Source organism: Notamacropus eugenii, chromosome 2, assembly GCF_028372415.1.
Source record: "Notamacropus eugenii isolate mMacEug1 chromosome 2, mMacEug1.pri_v2, whole genome shotgun sequence".
Taxonomy (NCBI): Eukaryota; Metazoa; Chordata; class Mammalia; order Diprotodontia; family Macropodidae; genus Notamacropus; species Notamacropus eugenii.
In genome coordinates, this window is record NC_092873.1 from 100,659,401 (window position 1) to 100,675,814 (window position 16,414).

Genomic DNA, 16,414 nt, shown 5'->3' on the forward strand with positions numbered 1-16,414 from the left:
AGAAAAGAAATTGAGCTTGATGAGTAAATGAAAGATAACAAATATTGATTAAGTACCTACTATGTGGCAGGTACTATACTAAGGGTGTATTGGGGATGCAAAAATGGTTGGTTGGTTGTTGTCCTTCTTTCTCGAAGAGGACCAAAATAACATCACCATGATAAAGTCAAGTTTCAATGTGTCTGACTGTGACTGATCCGACCAATATGAGCTTGGAATGCTCTACCACCGATTGGGCACAAATAGTCCATGCGAACATTTGCGCATCCTATGTTTCCTTTGAGCTGTTTCAATTCTGCTTTGCTCATAGAGCACAGCACCTTCTCTGATGCAGGCACGCCATGCTGAGCAGTCCTGGGCCAGTGTCTCCCATGTTGCACAATCAAATCCAAAGTTCTGGAGAGAGATCTTGAGAGTGTCCTTATAGTCTCTACCCTCAAGGAGCTGATATTCTAACGGGGGAAGATTATATATAAAAGGAAACTAAAAGTAAAAAGGAAGGTATCCATTCAGGGATGTGATGGCTAATTCCAGAGAGTCAAAAGCAAAGCTGGGAGAAGAATGAATGATGACTTGTCTGGGTCTTTCCTCAAAATAAAGATACCAGAAAAAATTCACCAATGAGAGAAGGGGGCTGTAGAGGTGGAGGGAATCTCTAGGTCATAAAACCTCACCAGGTTGAGAAAACGACTAAGGCCTAGTAGCAAAGTCCGAAGGGTCAAAAGGAAAGCTAGGAGAGGAATGAAGAAGTCAAATATGAGTTCTAGTCCTGGTTCTGCCCATAACTGCCTGTGTGACCTTGGGCAAGTTGCTTCCCCTTTGGGAGTCTATAAAAATGAGGTGATAGTATTAGAAAACCTCTCAGTTCTCTTCCAGCTCTGACATTTTATGTTCCATGTTCTAATGTTCAGTTTTAAGATTCCTTCCAGTTCTGATCTTGGGTGCCTTGTGTTCTAATAGTCATTGTTCTAAGGTCCATTTGAGTTCTGACATTCTATGCCTATAGGGATTGGTTTGACTCAAGCCTTTAAAAAAAATCCAGAATGAGCTAGAAATACTTTAGATATTTTATTACTACAAGTACAGTACATAATAAAGTAATTGTGTAATTAAGAGATAATGTCAATGCAGCAGAACATTGTTGACAAGATAATAGTCTCCTGCAGTTACATAAATGCCAAGGCAAAGTGAACAAATTTATAGTGGGGAAAATGGGAAAATGATTGGCAAATAGTACGGAATTCTTTTGGGTCCAAGTTGGCCTCTTGGCTCACTTGTCTCCCAGTAGAAGTGTAGGCACCACCCAAACTGCTCTACACTGTGGATGTGGGTGTCTGCTTCAAGAGCCCAGTAATTACTCTTCATTTTTCTTCATTGCATACCTCCTGTAGCATTACAGTTTAGAGTTGAAATCATTTGTTTCAGGCTTCGCTCTTCTTCCTTCAATATCTTTCTCCAAAGGCATCTCTTTCTTCTGTCCAGGGTCCCATGAGATGCTGGCACCACCACCTCTGCATTGTTATATATGGATCTTCAAGAGATGCAGAAGGAAGCTGGGGAAGGTATAGAAAATAACAACAATTACAAACAAGAAGATGAGGCAAATTAACTCTGTAATAACAGATTAAGAAGATCAGATTTCTTCCTCCTCAGTCCCTCATCACCATGAAGGCTGAAAGAGAAGCAACTTAAAGTCTAAAATGTCATGATAGACATAGAAAGAAATTGGACTTAAATCACCAAATTCTCTCTAAAATAGTAGAATTAAGCATACCCTTCTATATTGTGTCAGAGACAGAACAGTGGGCTGATCAGGCCCACAACACAGATCACTTGTGTTATTCCTCTTTTTTCCTCCTTATAAAGAGAGAAAACTCTGGGCTCTTTTCTTTCACTGTCCTGACCTGTATGAAGCTCCCTGATTCTGTAACTTGTCTTGAAATTAAAGCCACAATCCTTGAAACTCCCTTCAAAGACAGAGGTATTCTTTGCTATATCTCCTTCATCAACTATAAAAGAAAGACTAAAGGGAAGAAAAAAATGGCATTTATTCTGTGATTCACCATATCTAGATTTCCTGTCTTTGAATTTATACAAGAAAACCCAAAAGAAAGATTATAGACCCTAGGTATGTCTCCATGCCAGTCATGTGGCCCCTAGGGTAGCTGACTTTTCCAAAAAGAAGGAAGTAATTTTCCACTCTATTTAAAGAGGAGAAGAATTGTTCCCCTCCCAACAGGAATCTCTAGTTGCTCTCTGCTCTAGTAGGTGTTACATGAAATTCAAATACAATAGTAAGGTTTAAACATTATAAACTTCTCAGCTGGTCCCCTTAGCAACAGTTCTTACTTTCACAGCCTGCCTTGGTTACAGACTGCCTTCTTTCAGATGACTTCCAGGCACAAAAATCAGAGTTACAATAAAACTTAGGGTTTTAAAACAACTTTTAAACAGAAATTCTGAGTTTTTAAACAGAGATGGTTTAAAGTGGTTTCATTTTACCACTCATTAATTCAACAGCATTTTATTAAGCATCAATTATTTTGAACACCATCTCTATTTGAGGACCTATACTGCGTGTTAGGGGGAATACAAGGAAGAGTAAGATACAGTCTCAGTCCATATGGAGTCTATAGTCTAATGGGTGACACAAAATGTGTACTCAAAGCAGAGTATAAAAATCCAATAAAAGAGGCACAAAGTTCTAGAGTATTTAATAGTAGAGGAAGATCATTTCTGACCTGGGGAAACATGGAAGAAGGCTAACACCAAGAAGCAGACAGCCCCATTGTTAATTTTGTAGGAGAGGAGAAGAGACAAAGGTAGAAAAAGTGAGCAAAAAGTGAAAATCCTAACAGCGAAAGTAGATTTTAATAAATGGCGGCATTTAATATCTTCTGCATATGACAGATCTTTCACATATCAGCTTCCTTCTCAGAGTCTTTTTCTCCCTTCAGGGAGCTGAAGAGAGTATAGAACTAAGTGTCTTCTCTCTTAAAACTAGAAGCCAGAACAGAATCTCTCCTCTCTTACTCTGATCAACTCTACCCTTTATACAGTATTCAATAATTCCAACAATGAGGACAGTCTTATGCAAATAGCCTTTGAAGCAATAAGTGTGTCTCTATGCATATAGAGACATATATATGTATATATGTGTGCCAGAGTTCTAAAAAGGAGGGATAAATTACAAAGTGGCCAAGATGATGTTTTCATTGAGGATTCCTTTCCTTTCAAGTTTAAGACTTACAGAAACAAAGAAAGGTGAAATTCAAAGAGACATTAATCTAGTTCTCACTTTACAGATATGGGAACCTAGAAGTAGAAAAATTTAAGTAAATTTCCAAAGGCCTAAGAAATAAGTGGCATAATCAGGATTCAGATCCAAGGTGTCTAAGTCCAGTACTCTGCCCACTATCTCCTTGCTACACCACATTACCCACAGCATCTTTGCTCCACAAGAAGAAGATCTGAGTCTCTCCACAAAATTAGAAGTAGTTCTTAGGGAGATGTATAGCATTACAGCCTCCAATTCAAAGAAGGAGAGAGGAGACAAAAAAAAAAGAGTATGTGGCAAGAAGCAGCTGGGGAGGAGATAGAATTAAGTGCTTATTGGAAAGCAAAAATGTCAGCCATAAGAGAAAATTTTTTTTCCCTTAAAACAAAGGAAAAATTGGGGGAAATGGAAAATATCCAATACTTTACAAATATGTGTGTGTGTATATATATAACATAAATACATATCTTCATATATATGTGTGTGTATATGAATATGTATGTGTATATACATATATTCTAGATCTCAAGTCACTTTATTAGCTTAGGAAATGAAATGTGCAATATGAAACTTTGACTAATTGATAAAATTGGCATTCAGCTACATTAAATTTAAAAGCATAATTTATTCAAAGAATAATTACAAATTTATTTATTGAATTTGCTTCTCAGTGTTTTTAATTTTGTTACAAATAGAACTCCAAGCTGCTGAACTTTAAGGAAACTACCCTTTGTTTTTGCCAGTTTATTAAAAATGGTCTAAAGAAGTTGGGTACAGAAGAAATGATCAATATTTTTCAAAAAAAAAAGTGTTATGCTTTCTGGACCAACTGCCTGACATGGTATCAAGGAGACATAGTAGGCTCTCATTAAAAAAAAAAAATCCAAAAAAGAAGGGGTTGGAATCTTGCTACTTATGGCTTATGCCCTGAGAAGCTCTGTGTTGGAAGAGAAAGAAAATGGCTCTAAATTAGAAGATCCGGACTCCAGTCTCCATTGTGCCATGTGACCTTGACCAAGAGTGATTGAGTCAAAAACAAACTTAGAGTAACCGATCATAAATTTGAATCCTGATACTAACAGCCTGAGGGACCTTGGGTGAGTCACTTAACCTTTCTGGGCCTCAGCTTCCCCTTCTACAAAATGATGGAATTTGACAAGATGACCTCTATTTGTTGTTGTTATTTAGTCATTTCAGTCATGTCCACCTCTCCATGACCCTCTTTGGTGTTTTCTTGGCAAAGATACTGGAATGGTTTGCATTTCCTTCTCCTGCTCATTTTACCGATGAAGAAACTGAGGCAAACAGGGTTAAGTGACCTCTAAGGTGCTTTCAAATTCTAAATCTGGGATCGGAAAATGAATTTGCTTTCTGTCTCAATTATGCCATTGACACAACTCATGTCATATTTGACTCTTTTCTCTTTCTTGTTCCTCATTTCTCATATCCAATCAGTAAATAAGTCCTGTCAATTCGACCCTTGTGATAGTTCTTGAATCTAATTCTTCTCTATTTCCTCTAACATCAGTCAGGGAATCAATAAACACTGCTAATGTGTGTACTATGTGCCAAATGCTGTGCTAAGGTCAGAGACACACAAAAAAGATAAAAGACATACTCTGCTCTCAAGGAGCTCAGAGTCTAATAGGACTAAAAACTAGGAATAGCACAAGTAACCATGTACACACAAGATAAATACAGGATAAATTGGAAATAATTATGGTGGAAAGGCATTAGAATTGAGGGAAATTGGAAAAGGCTTCTTGTGAAAGGTAGGATTTTAGTTGGGACTTGAGAGAAACCAGAGGGTGGATATGATGAAGGACATTATTCCAGGCATGAAGGACAGCCATAGGTCCTCATTGCCACCTTTAAAAAGAATTAATAGCCTATTCAAAAAATAATAGTCATTGAGAAAACTAATGATGATTTCTCTGTGAGATTCCAGCATTTTTCTAGGCTTTCACATTCCTAGTGGCAATTGGTTCTCCCCTCTTCTCACCTCTTTGTATTCTATTGCTTTGCCCTCTCCCTAGTAAGTTATTACTTAGGTTTTACTCTTGGCTTGATCTTCTGAGAATAAATTCCTTCTTTGCAGAAGATTCTACTGAAATCATCTATTACTATTTCAGATAAGGGGGTAATGAGTAAGAAAATTAAACATGAAAAAATGGTTTCTGGATTTTTTTTGTTCAGTTAAGATTATAAGATGGTAGATATGCAGCTTAAAGAGAGCTTAAGGATCACCTAATCCAATCCCCTCATTTAACAAATGAGGAAACTGAGGCTCAAAGAGGTAAAGTGACTTGCCCATGGTCAAATAGGAAATTGCAAAGCTTAGATTTGAACCAAGGTATTCTAACTCTAAATTCAATGCTTTTGGCTTTGTATTTATGTGATTAATTACAACGAATGTTTTCCTTGTATCACATGAATCCAATTTTGTGACAAAAAAATTTTGTTGGATATTTAGATAGCATTGTTGCCCTTTTGATTTGGATATTTAAATGGTATTGTTTCCCATCCTCCCACAAATAAAGCATTATTGCATCAGCATTCAATTGTAATATTGATGCATTATGCTCTGTCTCTGCTTTATCCCTGTCAAGTTTGGGTATCATGATTGAAGTTGACCTATTTAAGAAGTTTGGTTCAGTGTCTTCCAAGGCTATTATTAAAAATAGTTTATGGGAGAATGAGGGTGGGGCATGACATGTGTGGAAAGGGTTAGTGAAGGAATACACAAATAAAAACAATAAATACACTTGGCCACAAAAATATATAATGTTCCAACTTGATAAATTCAAAGCTGACAATCACCTGTTATATGTCTATGTTGGGCTAGGCACTAAGTAAGGTACGATTCTGAGAAAGAAACAAAAATGAATAAGACATGGTTCCTGAACTCAAAAAACTCCCAGTCTAGTAGGGAAGATGCTAAATGTAAAAGGATTAAAAGCCAAACAAAATAATATTACTATTATTCATTTTTCTGTAGTGTCTTAAGGTCTATAAAGCACTTTTGCAACAATACCATGAGGGAGACAGTTCAAATATCATTACACCAATTTTACAGATGAGGAAACTAAACCTTAAAAGAGCAAAATAATTAGCAAGGACCACACAGTTAATAACTGCCAGAGCCATAGCTGTTCAGCTTTCTTGACTCTAAGTCAAGAGGTCTTTCCACTCTATGATGTTGTCAAAGTATATGAGGGGAACAAAGTGAGAACTTACAGGATAGGGGAATTCCTTATGGCCAGAAACATCAGTGCAGGCTTCAAGGAAGTAGCATTTGATGTGGGCCTTAACAAATGGGTAGGATCTTAAATGGCAAACACTGGGGAGAGAATATTGATCCTCAAAAATTATAGGAGATAAAGGGGTGACATCTAGGCTAGAGAATAAATCTGAAGGCATTCACCTAACAAACCACAATAAGAAAGATAAGAAGTCCAGAGAGCAAGAGGTTATTCTTTAGGTCATGTTGTCAGGGGTAATTCATCTATTTCTCCAGAGGCAGCTGCTAATTAGATGTGCTCATTCTAGTGTTTCATTCTAATCCTGCAAAGTGCTGGTAGCTGTCCAACCTTGATCCAAACATGTGACGTATTTTGCTCTTTATTTAGCCTCTTTATTTGGAGACTTTGGAGGGAATAACCTTAGACTTACAGAACAAAGGATGGTAGAGAAGAAACGGATCCTAGGACTTAGAATGTTAGAACATAGAATGTTAGGACTGGGAAGGGCCTTCATGCATACAACGTGAGATGGTATTACAGAATGTCAGAATGCACAACAGACTGTCAGAGCTAAATGGGGTCTTAGATATCCCATCCAAACCCACTGTTTTGCAGCAGGAGAAACTGAGGCCCAGAAAGGAGAGAGACACAGTTAATCAGTGGCAGAACCACCAAATGTACTGATTCCCTATCCCAGTGCCCGTTTCCACTGTTGTCTATGGTCTCAGCACTGTGTTTGCTACTACCATGAAGCATTTAGATAAATTACTCCTCAAGATACTCAATAAATAATTTCAGGCAGAGATATATTGCATGTTGTGAAAAGTAAGACACTGTAGTGTGTAGGTCAATGCTGCTGCTGAAAATGACAGTGGGACTAGAAATACCCTAGAGAATATGAGTTAAAACTTCATGTTTCATACATATGAAGGGAAAAAATAGCTATATCCTATTAACCTATACAAGTCCAGGAGTATTTGGCACCTCAAACATTGTAAGTGAGAAAAAGAATTAAAGGGTTTCTTTCCCCTTTAAATCAGAGTAAAAAAATCCAGGTTTAAATGAAGGCTGTTTTTATTCAGTCGTGTCATACTCTTCATGACCCCATTTGGGGTTTTCTTGGCAAAGATACTGGAGTGGTTTGCCATTTCCTTCTCCAGTTCATTTTACTAATAAGGAAACAGAGGCAAAGAGGGGAAAGTGACTTGCCCAGAGTCACACTGCTATTAAATGTCTGAGGCCAGATTGGAATTAAGGTCATTCTGACTCCAGGTCTGACACTTTATCCATCGTGCCACCTAGCTACCCAAATGAAGAAGAGGTCACTAATAACTGAAATAGAGCAAAAGGTTCAATATTGAGCTTATATATTTTAAGTCCTTCTCTAAAGTATCTAATTCTTTAAATGTGCTCCATAAAAATTGCAGAAATGTAGAATGTTAGAGATAAAAGGGGCCTTAGAAATCACCTGATCATAGGTCATCTGCACATCACTCAAATAACCTGACTCTGTCCCCCAAATGTGTGACATTCCCTCCTGCTTCCGTGCTTTAGTTCAGTTTCCTATGCCTTGAATGTCCTCCCTCCTCTTTGACTATTGAATTCCTATCCATACATGAAAGACCAAATCAAATGTCCACTCCTTTATGATATTCCCTTACCCTGTCCCCTGCAATGTAATTCCCCAGGAACTAAATTATATCTCTTGACTTCTAATGTTGTCTCTTATAGTTTTCTGTGGGTTTTTTTTTTCCCATCTCCCTACTATACTATAAACTCTAGGAAGGCAGAGCTTGTGTCCTTAAACTGTTGTGTGAACCTTGGAGACTCTAATACAACACTTTCATTTTTAAATGAGGAAATCAAGACTCAGGAAAGGGAAGTAAACAGCATCTCTAAGACACAAAACTAACTAATGGCAGAACTGAGATTATTATTTATCTGTTAGCCAGAGGCAATATTGTACAATGGTTAGAGTAATGGATCTGGAGTTAAGAGAGATACGAGTTCAGATCCTATCTTAGTTGCATCCTACTGAGACAATCGTGGGAAAATTAACCTCTCAAAACATCAGTTTCTTCATCTTTAAAATGGAAATAATAATACTTGTACTATCTGTTATAAAGAATACAGGATTACATAATTAAACAATGAGTACTTACGAAGCACTTACTGTGCCAAGAAACCCTCCAGATGGGGCATGAAGATTCAGACATGACTGAAATGACTGAACAACAACGAAAGTGCTATATAAATATACATTATTATTAGCTCATATTAATGTTTTGTTAATGTTCTCCTACTTGTGTCTCATTTACTGGATCTTCATCCACATCATGTCTACTAACCATTGGTGTCCCCTCCCACTCTGTTTCACTTGGTCATCCCATCAGCATCCAGGGATTCAATTATGATCTTTATGTCAATGAATCTCAGATCTAACTTATCCAACCTTAAACTATCCCCCACATTCTAGACTCATCTCTGATTACCTACTGGATATCCCGAACTGAATGTTCTGTACACACCTTAAACTAGATACATCCAAAAGTGAACTCTTTATCTCTTATCCAAACCCTCAGCACTTCTGAATTTCCTTATTATTGTCAAGGGCACCACCATCCCCCCAGTCACCCAGGTTCACAGTCTTAGCTCTCTTTTTCACTCAGTTTTCCAATCTGTTATCATGTCCTGTGTATAACATTTTTATATATGTCCACCTTTTTTTTTTTTCCCTCTGACAAATGTCACAACCCTGGGACAGTCCCTCATCATCTCACACCTAGAATATTGCAATAGCCTTCTGGTTGTTCTCTCTGAATCCAGTCTCTTCCCACATCCACCTTCCATATGGATCAAATTAATCTCCCTAAAGTATAGGTCTACTTATGTGATTACCCATTAATATACCACACATATACCCATTAATCAGTCAATTTCAGTAGTTCCCATTACCTCCAGGATCAAATATAAAAGTTATCATTTTGTATTCAAAACTCTTCATAACCTGATCCCCTCCCACTCTACTAGTCTTTTCCTACCTTTCTTCCGTCCACATACTCTGATACAATAATACAGTAATCCTGGTTTTTTTGTTGTTTATCACACAAGACACCCCATCTACCCACAAAGGACATTCTCACTGTTCCCTATGTCTGGAATGTTCTTTCTCTTTATCTTTGCCTCCCTGGCTGCTCTTCAAGTTCCCAAAATCCTACCTTCTACAAGAAGCTTTTCCTGATGGCTTTTAATCCCAGAATTTTCCTTCTATTAATTATATCCAATTTATCCTATATATACCTTGTTTATACATAGTTGTTTGCATGTTCTTTCCCTTTAAGACAGCTCTTCAAGGACAGGAGCTGTCTTTTCCCTTTCTTTGTATCCCCAGTGCTTAGCAGTATCTGACACATAGTAGGTGTTTAATAAATGCTTGTTGAATATTAGCTTAAGAATTTTTGTTCCAACCATAAGTGACTAGAATCATGTACAATAATTTGAGATTCAGTTAGCCTCCCTTATATGAACTGACTGGTACCTTGGCTCACCTGGGTGGTGAGTAGGAAGGAGAAAAAATGCTCATAGAATTGTCCTTACAAATCTATTATTAATATTATTCTTTAGTTTACAAACCGATAGCAATGGCTAAACCCTCTGATAAATTCTTGCCTGAAATGATTTCAATAGCATTCCACAAATGATTCATCCAGTTGTTTTGAGATGGCACCAACATCAGCACTGGGACTGAAGAACACTGTCACAGGAAACCTGCTAGCTCAATAGAAGAGTTCTTGAATGGGCTTTCTAATTGCTCACTTGTTTGAGAACTGGCAGATAATCTATTTCAAAGCAGGGGAAAAGTTGTTCAAAGGTTATAATTTTAGGAAAGACATCCTTATTCTTGGGTGCCAATGACAGCCTAGAAAAATGTGCATGGTTTTCATCCCTCTCTTGAACTCTGATAAGAGGAACCAGGAACTTGAGTAAAAGTCAGTGACAGTGTGTTCCAACACCACTTTGGAATCCTTTATTAATGTCCATTCATCTCATTTACTGACCCACTTAACAAAACCAACTAGATTACTTGAAATTCCACAGAAAAGAGAAAACAAATCAAGATGTACATATATAAATCTCTGAGTTCAAGGGACTATAGCAATTAAATAATCAAGCTCCCCAGTTCTGCAAAGGAGAAAACCAAGGCACAGAGAGATTGTGTGACTTGCCTGACAGGCACATAGCTAGGAAGTGGAGTCCAGATGTCATCTCTGGTCTCCTGATTCCAAGTTTAGAGTATATTCTACTACCATTCACTGCCTCTCTTGTTACTATGTGATAAATCCTGGAGGGATTTCCATTTTCACAGGTGACAGAGTCTTCACTTAAAGGAGTGAAGCTATAATGGAATAATTCCAAGCACCAGGGCTAGCCTGATGAGTAAAATGCTTGAGTGAAGGGAGGTTCAAATGCAACCTTCTTCATGAACCTTTATCTAATCCTCCCAGTTCAATGAATGAATCTTAAAAAGCGTTAACTAAGGGCTTACCTACTATGTGCCAAGCACCTCAAGCACTATAGATACAAATACAAAAGCAAATATAGTTTCCACCCTTAGGAATCTTGCATTCTAAATGGTAACACTCTCTCTCTCTCTCCATCCTTCTCTCTCCTCTCTCCATCTGTATATATGTGTGTACTTACATATATCCGTAGGGAAGGACATTTTAATTTGGCAAGTTAAGGAGCAAATAAGGAGGGTCCTGAGGATTACATTGATCTACCCCTGCCAGAATAATAGCAGAGCTGATTGCATCATATTTTATGGTTACAGAAACTGGAAGGCTCAAGTAGGGAAGGGTGCCCCCTAAACAGCAAGGCAGTGGAGACTATGGAGCAGATGGATGGAGCATAATAGCAAAATATATCCTGGCTAAGGATTTCCTAGATTTTTCAAAGTACTTTGAACCTCCCCTATGTCCTCACCCCATTCTACTTCAGGTCATTGTTGTTTACATGAGGGAAAGGATGGGGTTTTTTCCTCCTTTTAGCTGCCACAATGAAAAAACACAGGGTCTTGCACATATCAGAAGTCAAAAAAATACTCGTTGAATGGATTAGACCTCTATCCCAAAAGAGTAGAGTAGAATTAAATTGTACTACACGTTAACTGTACTGAACTGTGGCAGTGTTAATTCAGTAGATCTCCATTTCCCAAGCATACCAGTTTGCTAATAAATAGTAAAAAAAAAAAAAAAAACACTCCGCCTGAACTGGTGCACTTCTTATGGGGTTGGGCGTATACTCCCTGGCTCCATGGTTCAGTGCTGAAGGATTTGTACTTTGGTAAAATACAGTAGTCTTTTATTATTCCTCATGGCTATGGAGGTATATAATAAGCCAAGAGGGTACTGGGGCTAGTGTCAGGAAGAACTGAGTTCAAATGTGACCTCAGATACTTACTAGTTATGTAACCCTGGACAAGTTACTTAACCTCTGTCTGCCTCAGTTTCTTCATCTGTAAAATGAGTTTAATAATAGCACCTACTTTTAAGAGTTATCATGAGGATCAAATACGATAATAATTATAAAGCACTTAGTACAGTATCTGTTATATAGTAAGTGCTATATAAATGTTAGCTATTATTATTAATAATAACTAAGGGGAAAAACTCTTTTTCTGTCTGTCTCTATTTCACCATCTTTGTCTCTCTCTATCTCTGTCTGTCTCTCTGTCCCTGCTTCTCTGTCTCTTTCTCTGTGTCTCTCTGTCTGACACTGTCTCTGTCTTTCTTATGGATTGGGGGGAGGGGTAGATTTTGCTCCTCTCCCTTCCTTCCCTCCCCCCCAGAAGTTGTGATTGCAGTAATGACATGTTATTACCTCCATATACCTGAGACTAGAACTCAAAGGCTGCCTCTTCTGCATTATAAATATTACATAAATATACATGTGTACATATACATACGTGCATATATACATGCATATGTACACATATGTATATGCACTCTTATTATATTATATACATATACATTGTATTTTCCTAAGCGCAAGACTAAATAGAAGTCCTGAGAAATAACTACCTGATGATTACTACCAGGGCTTGAGGGTACCTGAGTTGTCCTACATTCCTGGAACTCTCCCTTCTCTTCTGCCCCTTTGGGCTTCCCCAATTTCCTTCAAGTTTCCACTAAAAGGTCACCATCCTCAAGAAGCCTTTCCAAACCCTCCTTAATCTTCATGCCTTCCCTCTGAGACTGCTCCCAATCTATCCTGTATTGATCTTGTTTGTACATAGTTTTCTGCATGTTGTCTCTCCCAGTACACCATGAGCTCATCGAGAACAAGGATTGCTTTTGTTTTTTTGGTTTCACTTTGCCTTCCTTTATGTCTCTAGCTCCTAGCATTGTAAATGCTTAAGAAATGCTTCTTGACTTGACCAGAGTTGAGACTCATTGCACTGCAGGAAGTGCTTTCTATAACCACACTCTTCAGAGGAGAATGAGCATCATTGCCAGAAGAAACTGCCAGGTGGACGTTGCAACTGAAAGACCTAAGAAAGCTCAAGCCATGCCCTGGTTTTCCAGGAGATGCAGATTTGTGAAACGCACATGCAAGGCAGATCAGGGGCAAAAGTGAAACCTCTGTTCCATAGTACCGTACAATATCTGTACCTTTCCAAAGAGTACAGTAAGGGATAGATTATTGTCTTACAGTTTGATTGCTAATATACACTTAATAATCTGTTGAATTTTAAGCACTTTTTAGAGAGAAGAAATAAAATCTGTCCTATGGCTGATGTCTACTTTGTACATTGTCCTTTCTAGAAGGGACCATTAAAATCCCTTTTAGGGGAAACCCTAGGTATGATCTTTGATGGCCTATGCTTTGCCATAGAGACTTTCCCTAGAATTTTTGGGAGGGGGCAAATTGAAATAGAGAGTATTTTTTCAAATGATCTCCTTTCTTTGGTGTCAGACTACCTCAGCATTCAATTCAGTCCATGCTGGTCCAGAACAAGAGCCACCTTCTTGGAGGAGGGTCTCTGGGCCATAGATGTTAAAATAAAATAATAACAATAGTAACAATATTAAGGTGCTGAAATTTGTTATTAGTCCCAGGTCTTCCATTAATTTTCTGTGTTTGACTTTATTCAATTCACTTTATTTCTATGAACCTCAGTTTCCTCATCTGTAAGTTGAGTGTAAAATACTGACTATAACCCTAGTGCTTTAGAAAGATCAAATGAGATAACAGATATGAAAATTCTTTAATACTATGAAGTACTATCCAAACAAGCTGTTGTTGTATCACTTTTGTAATTATAACATCCACACAACAGTGGGCAAGATAATTATGTATAATTTTATCTAAGTAGATCAATTTATATAATTACATGATTATCCAATGTAGTCCTGTTGTCTATAGGCTATTTATTGTTTATAATGGTACTTGGAGACAATGTTTTCATCTTTGGCTCAATTCATTCCCATTCCATCTGTCTGTCAATGCCCACATTCTCCAGTCTTCTCTACCCCATTATTCAAGGCCTAGAACAGATCTCACTTCCTCCATAAAGATGTTCCTGACCTCCACAGCCCAGGGGAACTCTCTCACCTCTGAATTCTTCTATCTAAAACCCTCATTGGGCACTGAACATACACTGGCAGGTGATACAGTAGATGAGGCACTGGGTTTGGAATCAGGCAGACTCATCTTCATAAATTCAAATCTAATCTCAGACACTTACTAGTTTTGGGACCCTGGGCAAGTCACCTAACCCTGTTTACCTCAATTTCCTCATCTGTAAAATGATCTGGAGAAGGAAATGGCATACCACTTTAGCATCTTTGTCGAATAGGGTCATGAAGAGTTCGAAAAGACTATTTAGTTATCTCTTTCTAGATGTTTTCTATTTGCACAACTAGACTGTTAACTCTTTGAGAGCAGAAATTCTTGCCCTTTTCATATTTTTTTAATTGGAGAGGAGTCCTAGGATCATGGACATAGAATCACAGTGAACCTTAGTGATCATATAGTCTAATCTTTTCATTTTACAGATTAGAAAACTGAGGCCCAGAGAAGTTTAGTGACTTGACTACTACCATGCAAGTAGCAGTAAATGATAAAGGCAGGGTATGAACCTAGGTCCTCCAACTCCAAATCCAGTATTCTCGGTTGATATTTTAGTCCATTGTGAGCCTTCTACCTGAACATAAATGAATTCATTCACTTGCTCCCAATGTGGGCTATACATAATGGGATACAACTATCACATGAAGTACATGACAGGCTGACCCCTTTCCTACAGCAAGGAAAATAGTTAGATTCACCGATGGATTTGTATCTCAGCCCAGCAGCCACTGAGCACCAGAGAAAAGGTATCACCCAAACTTGACTTATCTGGATGACATAAAATTAGTATATTCAATTTTCTAGACTTTGCTTATCTTTTGTTGTTGTTCACTCCTTTCAGCCTCCATGGCTCCATTTGGGGTTTTCTTGGCAGAGATACTGCAGTAGTTTGCCATTTCCTTCCTCAGATCATTTTACAGATGAGGAAAATGAGGTAAACAGGGTTAAATGACTTGCCCAAGGTCACACAGCTAGTAAGTATCTGAGGACAGATTTGAACTCAGGTCTTCCTGACTTTAAGCCTGGCAATCTATCCACTATGCCCCCTAGCTACCCTTTGCTTACATTAGTTTAGTGCATTTAAACAATCTTTGAGCTTTCTTAATTTCCTCCTGAGAGACCAAGATGGGAGGAAGGAGCTTTAAGTCACTGTCCACCAGTCCATTCATTCCTAGCAGAGAAAGTTAGATCCTGGTTGGACTTCAGTGAGCAATGATATGTCCTGGAATCTGGACAATATATGTGTCAGCTCCCCCTTTAAAATGTGAGCTCTCTGAGGGCAGGGATGTCATGCTTTTCTATTTGCATCCCCAAGGCTTAGCATACATATGCTTTACATATCATAAGCACTTAATAAATGCTTTTCCATTCATTCACTCAGAAGGGACCATGGTGTCTATGTCACAGACTGGCACATAGCCTCTCTGTGTCTTTTGGTTTGACATCAAAAAATTACAATGGAGGAAGGTCTCTCTACCTTAAATCCAGAATCCGACTGGTAGAGTGTTGAACTGGACGAGGTGCCTGGACCAGAGAGCTTCTGAGGCCCTTTACAACTTTAAGATTCTGTGATTCCATAAATCAAGCCTGTTGGCTTTGGTTGTAGGCTAGTGATACAATGGCTAGAATCCTTGAGTCAGTAAGTCCTGAGTTCAAATGTGACCTCAGACACTTATTAACAATGTGACTCTAGGCAAGTCATTTAGACTGTCTGCCTCACTTTCCTTGTCTGTAAAATGAAGATAATAATAGCACCTACCTCCCAGGGTTATTGTGAGGATCGAAGGAGATAATAATTATAAAGCACTTAGAACAGTACCTGGCAAATAGTAGGTGCTATATAAAAGTCATGATGATGATAAAGGAGAAGAAAACAGGGGAGTATGCCTTCAGCAAAGCAATGCAAGAGACAAAGTATGTCTAAAATCATAGAGCTGCAGGTTGTTGTCGGAGCTAGAAAGAAGTTTAGCTAAAGACATTTACAAAAGAAGGGTCTTTATAAAGTGTTTAGCTGAGTTTTGTTTGTTTGGGGGGTGAAGGGGAAGACCCAGGTTCCAATCTCAACTCTCCCACCTACTTGCTGTGTGATCTAGCACAAAATATTTCACCTCACTTGGTGCTGAACTACATGGACAAAGGTCCATGCCCACTATTTCTGTGATTCTGGGATGAAAAATGCCTCTCTCCTTCTGGATCCAGGGTAGCAACATTTTCACTTCCTATTTCCAAATGAAAAGCAATCTGTGGAATGGAAACAGGCAGA

At 38.2% G+C, this 16,414-nt stretch overlaps 1 protein-coding gene across 1 annotated transcript in view; it reads right to left on the bottom strand.

Annotated features, from left to right (window-relative positions):
• Positions 1-1,055: 1,055 nt before the first annotated feature.
• The window catches only part of UNC5CL (unc-5 family C-terminal like), a 185,231-nt gene continuing 169,872 nt past the window's right edge, over positions 1,056-16,414 (bottom strand). The window contains exon 9 of the mRNA XM_072642015.1: positions 1,056-1,553. Within this exon, the coding sequence (XP_072498116.1) occupies positions 1,520-1,553 (34 nt within the window). The 3' untranslated portion in view covers positions 1,056-1,519. The remainder of the gene's footprint in view (positions 1,554-16,414) is intronic.